Here is a 10,310-nt window from a genome sequence, read left to right as displayed (position 1 = left end):
TCTCTCTCTCTCTCTCTCAAATAAATAAATAAAATCTTAAAAAAAAAATCTCCTTGAGAGCAGACACTTCATCTCTACAGTGTCCTCCCAGCAATATCCTTCACACAATAAATACTTAATAAATGTTTCCTAAATGAACAAATCCTCCAAAAGCATTGATTTTCACCTGGGCCCCTTTGTAAGGCGTGTCTAATACACGCGCACTGTGAATTCCAATGCAATGGTTAAAAGACAGTTTCGCATTAAAAATTTCCTGCAGCGTCGTTATCGGAAATTATTCTGGAAAAGTAAAACCCAAAAAGCAATGTAAGAACACCTTATGTGAATATTTTATTCACCTTTTTAAAAAATTAATAAGCAGCAGACAGGAACTATTTAATTTGGCTGCTCTGAGAGTTCCTGCTTCTCTTTCCAAGGCCCTAGAGGGCGATGTCTTTCCCAAGGAACAGCAGCTTCGCACAAACCTCACGGTGATTCCTGCTTAGAGAAACTGCCGATGGGAGGCTTCTGCTCCAGTTAGGGAAACATGTGGCTCTGCGGGTGACGGAGCTGGGCTCGGCCGCGCTGACCGGTGCACACAGCCTCCACAGTCCCCCCTTCCTGTCGGTGACCAGCCACGTATCTGTTCCGTGTCTTTGCTTTTCCTGAGAGAGGGCAGAGGATGGCAGACGCAAAGGCCCGTGGCCGGGGGTGGTCTGCAATGCTTCGAGGGGAAATGTGGGGAAAGGCAGAGGCTGGGGAGAAGGCAATATACCCCCTCTGAAAGGCCACGTGGGCCACATCAAAGAGTGAATTGCCATCCTGGGGGAGATGGAAGGGTGCTCAGAGTTTTAAGCAGGGGACCATGAGGACTCCAGTACAGTTCTGTAATCATTCTTACAAAGAGCTCAGTAGCTGAGCTGGGGGGCTCATCCCCACGCCAGCTCCGAGGGGCATCACCGAGGAAACATACATTCTAACTTAGAAACGTGTGTCTGTTACATCAGCACAGAGAAAAATAAGAGTGGGAATAGCTAATACTCACTGAAGCTTCCCATGTGCCAGGCGCTATTCTAAGTGATTTCACCAATCACGTAACTCGTGGTAATGCTGTGTAACTGCTCTAATCTGAACAAGAAGGAAGGGGAACTCAAAGTCACATGTACAGAGGTGGTGGCGCCGTGGCTCGAACCCATGCAGGCTTGGTCCGGGAGCCAGGCTCAGGACCTCAGCATGTCTACTGTCCCCCTGATCACCCCAGCTCCCACTTGCCACCAGATTGTCTCCCCTCCGCCGCTCTCATACAGCAGTTCCAAAGTCATTGCCAGTGCTGGCCGTGTGAGCACTGGGTAGGAGAGGTCCGGGCTGCCAAAAGGGGAAACTGTGAGGAGGGCACTGGAAAAATGCTGGGGAGACGTGGTGTGACCAGGGACAGTGAAGACAGAAATGAAGAGGTGTGAGACCCATGAGGGAGCTGCTCGGCAGGCCTTGATAACTCCAAGGAGAACATGCTCATTGCACACCAGCCCCGAGCCTGGTGCGTGGTATTTCTGATGTATCAAAATACTATAATGTTGTTATTATCACCAGTCACACTAGTCCCCAGGCTTAAGTCATAGCTTTTATTTATTTGTTTTTAAAGACTTTGTCAGAGAGAGCTAGAGAGAGCACAAGCAGGGGGAGTGCAGGCAGAGGGAGAAGCAGGCTGCCCAATGAGCAGGGAGCTCGATGCAGGACTCCTGGGATCATGACCTGAGCCGAAGGCAGACGCTTAACGGACTGAGCCACCCAGCGCCCCAAGTCATAGCTCTTAATAACAAACGTAAAGCAAACAGCTGCAGGTAAACTGTTTTATGGTAAAAAGCAATATATGAATAGCCCTTTATGGATTATGCCACAGCTGCTGTCTATTTTGATCTGAAAACAATGCTTTTATATTCGTTTGCTCCGGCCGCTGTCACAAAGAGCCACTGAGTGGGTGCCCTAACCAGCAGACACATGCTTTCTCACAGCTCCGGAGACGAGCCGAGCAGGCCTCATGTTGGCGGGGTCACTCCCTTTGGGGGGTGGGGGGGAGTCTGCCCCAGGCCTCCCCGGTTTGTGGGCCATCTTTGATGTTCCTTGGCTTGTAGATCTCTGCTTTCATCTTCTTGTAGTGTTTTCCCTGTGTGTGTGCGTATCTGAGGCTGAATTTCCCCTTTTTATAAGGGCACCAGTCCTGTTGGACTAGGGGCCCACCCTGCTCCAGTATGACCTCGTCTAACGAATTACACCTATTACCCTATTTCCAAATCGAGTGACATTCTGAAGTACTCAGGGTTTGTACTGCAAAATGTAAATTTTGGGGGAGACACGCTTCAACCCCTAACACCCCTAGAGCAGGTAAAGCAGGAATTACTCTCATTCCCATTTTAAAAATAAAGAAACTGAGTCTCAGAGACGTGAAGTAATTGAAGGTAAGCGAGAGCCCGGGTCCCAATGGCAAGTCGACTCAGATTGTGTAGCTGTTCTCACACACGTGGACCAGTGAGCACCGAGGCTGCCCCGAGGTGTAGAGAGAGGGGAAGTGGTCCAATGTGGTCTGCTCTTAGCATCAATGGCACATAGCCGATTATTAGAAGCATCATTTGGCTTATTCACTTGCTGCCCCTACAGCTGCCCCTCCGAGGGCTTGACCTCCAGGGAAACTGTTTACTCAAACGGTTTCTTGTACGTCTGTTGTTTCTTTGCGGTGGGCCCATCCCCGAGCCAAGGGGAGCCGGGTACAATGAGCCTATTCAGGGCAGAAAGGCAAATGTCCTGTGCTTCCCTTTTCTCTCTGTGGCATCATTCTTTGCCTCCCTGTGCCTCTCTTTTGTCCTGCTATTGAGTAACGTCAGTGTGGGTGTGGGGACTGTGTGAATTGCCAGCAGTGAGAGAGTGTGGCCCAGGACACCTGCCTGATGACTTGTGCACAAGGGCGGGCAGCAATGGGCGAGCTTCCCAGGAACCGCTCTGCCAACACACCAGCGCCGACCTGGGCCTTCGGTTCCGCCTGAGTCACTCCCTGCAGCTAAAGCTGGTGCCCCTCGAGGAGCATGGGTCCACCCAGAGAGAGGAGGGCCGTGCCCCATGTGTGAGCCCCACTCCTGGGAGGCAGTGTGGGGAACAGATCAGGGCAGATTCTATTCCCAGCTCGGCCACTGACCAACAATGTGAATTTCGGGAGGATGCTCAATCTCCCTGTGTCGTTTCCTCATCTGTACGATGGAGGTGATAAATGTGTTTACCTCGTAAGGTTATTGAATAGATAAATGATATAATCCATAAATGGTGCCTAGAACAACATGTCTGCCAAGTGATTCTAGCACTCAGCAAATGTAAACAGTACTTCCTTACTTTTCCCCCAAATGTCGTTTGTTAATCTGCTCATTGGAAAAGGGCAGGATACATCTCAAGAAGAGAACCATGGTTGTGTCTGGATGATGGAATTGCAGGCTATTTTATTGTCCTTTTTTAAACTTATTTGTATTTTCTAAACATTCTGTAAGAAATATGTATTACTTCCCTTTTTTTAAGATTATATTTATATATTTGACACAGAGAGAGAGAGACCACTAGTAGGGGGAGCGGCAGAGGGAGAAGCAGGCTCCCTGTTGAGCAGGGAGCCCGATGTGGGGCTCGACCCCGGGACCCTGGGATCATGACCTGAGCAGAAGGCAGATGCTTAACGGACTAAGCCAACCAGGTGCCCCTGTATTACTTTCTTAATAAGTGAAAACAAACTCCCATTGAGGACCTACAGGGTCTAGGGAACTAGGGATGAGTGGGTACAGGCAAAGACATGACCGTTGCCCTTAGTGTAAAGTCTATGGAAGGTGACAAGACAGGTAGACCCATGATAGGCATTGATGCTCCCTGTGGGCTGAGTATGGGACCCGTCCCCCTCAAGTCACACCTGGCACTACAGGGATGTCATCAGTTTTGCCCCAACGATCTTTGTACCTCGTGGTCTTTCCCGATCTGGAAATAGGACAGTCAGATGATACATGACGTCAGATAAAGGGATCACTCCTTTCTTCTCTCCCAGCACCCTGGGGAGATGGGGACTGTTGAGACCCCTGCCTAAGGCACCTCTAGGAAGGGGCTTATGGGAAGACAGAGGTCACGATGCTTTCCGCAGCACCTCTGACAAATGACACACAGGAACCCCGGTCGCAAAGCAGCATGTTGAGTGAATTGAAGAATAATTTCCTGTTTCTCTGTCTCTCCATAGCATTATTAGCATCATCATTATTTTGGCTGGAGCCATTGCCCTTATCATCGGTTTTGGTATTTCAGGTATGTGATTTCTCGCGTTACCGTGACCCATTCACCCCTCGCCGATACATCCCGACCACTCCATGGGGCCAAATGCAAAGCGTGCAGAAAATCTCAGAGTAGAGCCCTGGTCCTTCTGCTTATTGTCTCTGCTCTGTTCACATTAGTCATTTCACCCCACCCCCCGGGCCTCGGTTTCCTCAGTTACAGGGCGGGGGGAATCATGTCCACACCAGCAGGTAGTTGAGAGAACCAAACGGGCTGTTCATCAGAGTGTTCTATGTACTGGTCAGCGCTGCGGAGGCCACTCTGGGGTCCCAGGGCAAGGACTGCGGCTGAGTCATTCTGCCAGTGGTTGATCCCCGTGCGGTGAAGCTTCCGGAGACGTGTCAGAGTATCAGGTCCTTGCACACGGGGGTCATAGGGAAGGCATACTGGTTGTGACCCATGGAGGGAACAGGTGCCGCTGTGCATGGGTGGTGATTTGTTGAGTGCAACTGATGGTCAGTTGCAGTCTTGTCTCTCCTCTTCTGCGTGGACCACGACTTGGGAGCTTCTATGACAGAGGCCACCTTAAGTAAGACTTTGAGTTAGGCCAGTAGCTGTCTTCTCTGAGGCAAACACGTTTTCTCCATTTCCCTTCAACTGCCTGACTCAGGCCAGCATTTCTATGTTAACTTAGTCTGCAGCCAAAGTTGTCACTTTATAACTTTAGTATTTATAATTCCAGCCGCCTCTTTCTGTCCCTCTCCTCTGGCGTGAGTGTGGCTGCCACCAAATCATGGTCACAAAGCCGACGTGAAGAAAACACATGGTAGATGTGTTTACCTAGAAAAGGCATCAGCCCCCTGCCTCACTTTCTTTATCAAAAATAGGTTTTTCGGGGCACCTGGCTGGCTCAGTCAGTATAGCACATGACTCTTGATCTCGGGATGGTAAGTTTGAGCCCCATGTTGATGTAGAGATTACTTAAAAAATAAAACCTTTCAAAAAAAGGTATTTTGTCTTTCATCCATTTTTCTTTTTTTTGATTGAAATATTCCTTTAATATTGAACTTTCTATTTAGCATCCACTAAAAAAATCATTTTCTTTTATTTCCCAAATTGACTTAATTTGAAATAGACTTAACTTCTTCTTTTTGATTTGTAGGAATTCTTTATGTATTTTGGATGCAGCTTGGTTTTATGCATTGTAAAATCTCTCTTAGTGACATCTTTCAATGAGCAGAAGCTCTTAATTTTAATCTAGTCCATTTTATCCATCTTTTCCATTATACTGGAGCTTTTTATGACCTGTTTGGTTAAGTAGTGTTTGCCTATCCCAAGGTCATGAAGATTTTTATTCTAGGTTATCTTAGAGAAGCTTTCTTGTTTTACCTTTCACATTTATATCTATTAAGCATCCAGAATTAATTTTGGGTATGGTGCAAAATAGTGGTCAAGATTCACATGTCCCATGTGGTTCTCCAGTTGACCTAGAACCATTTGCTAAAGCCAATGCCCATCCCCCACTTCTCACCAAGTGCCATTTTTGCCAGAAATCAAGTATCTAAACTTGTATGGCTCTGTTTCTGAATGTACTAGCCTGTTTCATTTTAATATTCCTTTATAATTCATTTTATTTTTTATATCATCTCTTTACCTATTCCTAACCTTGGGCATTGTGTGTGTGTGTGTGTGTGTGTGTGTGTGTCTCATCTTAAAGCAGGTTAATGAGGTCAACAGTAGTTTTAAAAGAACCAGGTTTATGTTTGATTTTTATTTTCTCCAATTGCTTTCCAACTAATTTTGGCTTTTATCTTCATTAGCGCCTCTCTTTCTGCTTTGTTTTGCTGTCTTTTCCTTTTTCTAAAATCTCAAAACAAGCATTTTGTAGAAGGGTTTGTCAAAGAAGGCAATAAATAGATTTAGTAGATAGCATCATTCAGTTTTCCAAAATGATTTACCAATTGACTCTTCACCAGAAGTGTATGAGAGAGCCCGTGCTCCACGTCCTCACCATGCTCGATATTATGGAATCTTGTGGCTTTAATTTCTATTTCCTAGTGACTGAGGAGAGTGAGTACACGTTCATATGAGAAACATAACGTTGAGAGACAGAGCCAGAACAAAAGAGTACATTCTGTGTTATTCCATGTATATATAGTTCAGAAACAGGCAAATGAATCTCTATTAGAAAGGCAGGGGAAGAGTGAGGGGGTAGCCATTAGGAGGGAGCACGGGGGGACTTCTGGGGGATAGTAAAGGTCTGGTTCTTGGTGTGGGTGGTAGTTATGTGGGATGAAATTGTGATAATTCTTCAAATTGCACACTTATGTACATTTTTATGTACGTATGTTATACTTTAATGCACTCATATATATGCACACATATTACAAATATATATAAAATGTGTCTATGTATTTTTGGAAATAAAATATTGATAAAGCAAATATTTTGGGCTAACTTTTAAAGATATCAGTGCCCACGTTTTGGTGCCTTCCTCACTAATGCTAAATTAACCCTTCCTTAGTTATAATTTACCCTGTTCTGGATCTTAAATACTGCCTTGAATTAAAACCCTAGCCTTTGTCCTTCACTCTAAATCTTAGTGACTAATCTTTCTGGGGCCTAGGGCTAAATGGCTTGGCATCAGAGCCCCTGTGGAGTTATCTCTGGCTTGTCAGGGGCTTTGACTACCCTAGCAAGAATGTTCACATTGTCCCAGCCTCCCTGTGAAAGTCAACACTTTGCCACTCACACTTTTTGCTGTTGAATAACTATAGTGACCTCAGGTACTTAGCTCAGTTCCCTGAAGACGATGCTCAGTGCTTTTTGAATGACAAGTGGAGGGATGCTTGGAGAGGCAAATTCATAGATAAAAGCGAGTCTATTCAGTTTGGCAATATTCCACCAATAATGTTAAAACCCTACTGCCAATGAAGAGGTTTTCTGTATCCTTCCTATTTCATGGGGTAAAAGCTGATCGTTTTGGATAAAATGGGCTATTTATTAATTTAACATTTTTAGTTGCATTTTTCTGAATTGCTTTTATTAAAAAGACCATAACCCTTACCTGAGAGCATTGTAGTATCACACTTTAGATAAATTCAATAAAATGTTAGCTGGCTTAATACACAAGAAAGTGAAATTAAGGAAATGCCATTACGTAGGCGATGATGATGATATCTTTTGAATCCTTCCTATGTGTACCTCACTGTACTAAGTAACTCTGCATACATTATCTGATTAACTATTCACAACAAATAGGAGATAAGCATTATTACTACATCCTGATAAGTACTCACCCAAAGTTGCACACAGCTAGCAGGTAGGACAGTAGTTCCAAGCTCTGGGTAATTTGCTTCCAGAACCCACACTCCTCCCCACCACCCTGTGCTGATAACAACATTCATACAGAGCTGTGGCCCAAAAGGGTGTTTTCTGATTTGCCTTCTAAGCATTATTCCTAAGACCACAGCTTTCAAAGACAAAGAGATATTCCTAAATACAGAAAAAAATTCAATTTCTTCAAAACTCTCCTCAGGCCATATATGCCACCTCCTCATAGCCATCCTACTCTTTATAAGTACAAAATATGGACCCCATAAAACATAAAATGCATTTGAGGTGGACTGTTTGGAAGAAAGGTTGAAAGGCTCGCAGTAACCCCTGCTTATAGGACAACATTTGTAGATGACCCTTCGAGAAGGGGAGAGATATGTGGAAAGACCCCTGACCCTACTTAGCCCAGTCTTTGTGCTATCACTCACTCACCGCATGACCTCAAACGGCTCTGGGTAAGGGAAGAGTTCAGGAATCAGACAGAGACGTTCTAATCTCAGGACTGACACTAACTGTATGTCCTTTGGGACATAACTTGACTTTCCAGAAATAGTTTCCTCGCTGGTAAAATAGCCATTGTGGGAATTAAATGAGAAAAGTGTTTGTGAAGTACCTGGCACATGAGTGTAGAAAATGGCTGCCATCGTTATTTATATTGCTAGCATCCGTGCCATTAATAATAATTTGTGATTATTAACGCATTTATATAGCACTTCCTACAACTTGCGCAATTTCCTGGCCACACCAGGGCTGACTTCCTTTGAAGTCAGAGAGGCCTGGGCAGGAGGCCACAGGACATTACCTCATAATAGATGGTGTATCTCTAGACACTGGAGAAGCCAACGATGAATGTGCTGATGGCACCAAAACAGGGGACTGAACAAATTGTTTGGAAAGTATTTGAGAAAGAGAGAGATTTTTTTTTAATTGTACTCATCTGAGAAACAGCTGTTGGCCTTTCTTACTTTTGTTTTATGGTTTTCAGTTGTTTTTATTTTTACATAAGGTGGGGATACCAATTTCTATGTATCTCAGTCTGGCCATGGGCAACAGCAAAATGTTCTAGAAAGAAGACAGGCTTAGTTCCAGACAAGATTGTGTTTGATACTGGCTCTGCTACTTGCTAGCTACAGGGCTGTAGGCAGCCATTTACTCCCATGGAGCCTCTATATCCTCATTTATAAAATGGGTATAATGATAATTCTTACCTCTCATGGTTCTTACCAGGCTTAAAACGAGTCACTCTAACTGAAGCATTTACTAAAGTGTTCCCTTCCTCCTGGTGCTCTGATCTGCAATCGTTCCAAGTGATTCTAGTTAATAATGGTTATCGATACCATGAAGATTTAACATGTGGCAAGTCAGGTACTGCGTTAAGCTCTTGACCTGCGTTGTATCATTTAGTCCTTTCAGGAACCAACTGAGGGAGCCTCTACTATCATTAGCATCTTCATGTTACAGATGACAAAAAAATGACGAAATAAAGCAGTTAAAAAACATGCCCAAGGTCCCATATGCAGGAAGTGGCACAGCTGAAACTTGAACCCAGACAGCCTGGTACCTGTTCTCAAACACCAGCTCCTTCCCACATTGTTCCTTCCTCGAGTCTGGCCCAGCATCCTTCCTAATTTCTTCTCACGGAAGCAACTGTTACCCCCAGGCCTGCTCTCTTCCCGGGCAAGAGTGGCACTCACAGTGGTGCCAGATTAAGCTTCTGTGTTACCGTCATTAAGCCTTGTGCTACGGTGTCCATCTAGACGGCTGGGTTCCAGCAGATGCTGACTGGCCCCTCCAGTATGCTCTGTAGGCTGCTAGAATGTACAGAACTTGGCTTACGGAACTTCTTATAGAAGAAGTTCATTTACCAGGTCTTATCCAGTGCTACTGGGACATCCCAGATTCATAATCTCTTGAAGAATTCTCACCTTGTGTTACTTGTAACCTCCCTTTCCAAGAGATTTCCGCTCCTACAGCACAAGGCAATTGAATAGCTCTCAGCCTGTGTGAAAACAGAACACTCTGGATTTTGGCTTGCTCCTCTTTCCCCATGCAAACCAGAGCTGTCATAGTAATTAGCCCTCAAGGGCTAGAGAATACATTTTCAGTAAGTAGCTGGGTCTTCTGACTTTAAAGTTCACACTTGTGCCTGTTTCAATTAACAGAATCTTCTGTCAAGAGATAACTGCCTTGAACCCACCTCCTAGAGCCCCCCCCTTTTGTTAAAGATTTTATGTATTTATTTGACAGAAAGAGAGAGCAGGAGAGCACAAGCAGGGGGAGCAGCAGAGAGCGAGAAGCAGGCTCTCTACCCATCAGGGAGCCCAATGCAGGGCTCCATCCCAGGACTCTGGGATCATGACCTGAGCCAAAGACAAGACACTTAACCAACTGAGCCACCCGGGCGCCCCTCCTATAACCCTTTTACCCTTTGGTTCACTAAATCACACAAAAGCCACTGATGGTTAAGAGGCCTGGAGAATCCTACCAGGCTAGATTGTGTTTCCTAGAACGTAGCTCTTTGAGCCAATGTTTGTTTGTAAGTTTGAATACAGATTTCTTTTTTTTTTTTGAGAAGCAATTTTATATGCTGTTGCTTGCTAATTACATTTCATTTAATCACTTTTGATCATCATTTATTCACCTAACAGGCATTTATTGATTGCTTTCTGGGTGCAAAGCAATGGCGAGGTCCTCCTGGTTTTTTCAGT

The 10,310-nt window shown here is 44.9% G+C and overlaps 1 protein-coding gene across 1 annotated transcript in view; it reads left to right on the top strand.

Annotated features, from left to right (window-relative positions):
* Positions 1 to 10,310, top strand: part of VTCN1 (V-set domain containing T cell activation inhibitor 1) — a 67,514-nt gene that overhangs the window by 39,947 nt on the left and 17,257 nt on the right. Inside the window, exon 2 of the mRNA XM_034654175.1 lies at positions 4,235 to 4,299. Coding sequence (XP_034510066.1) covers positions 4,235 to 4,299 — 65 coding nt within the window. The remainder of the gene's footprint in view (positions 1 to 4,234; positions 4,300 to 10,310) is intronic.

Source organism: Ailuropoda melanoleuca, chromosome 2 (assembly GCF_002007445.2).
Source record: "Ailuropoda melanoleuca isolate Jingjing chromosome 2, ASM200744v2, whole genome shotgun sequence".
NCBI lineage: Eukaryota > Metazoa > Chordata > Mammalia > Carnivora > Ursidae > Ailuropoda > Ailuropoda melanoleuca.
This window is presented reverse-complemented; position numbering and strand designations above follow the sequence as displayed.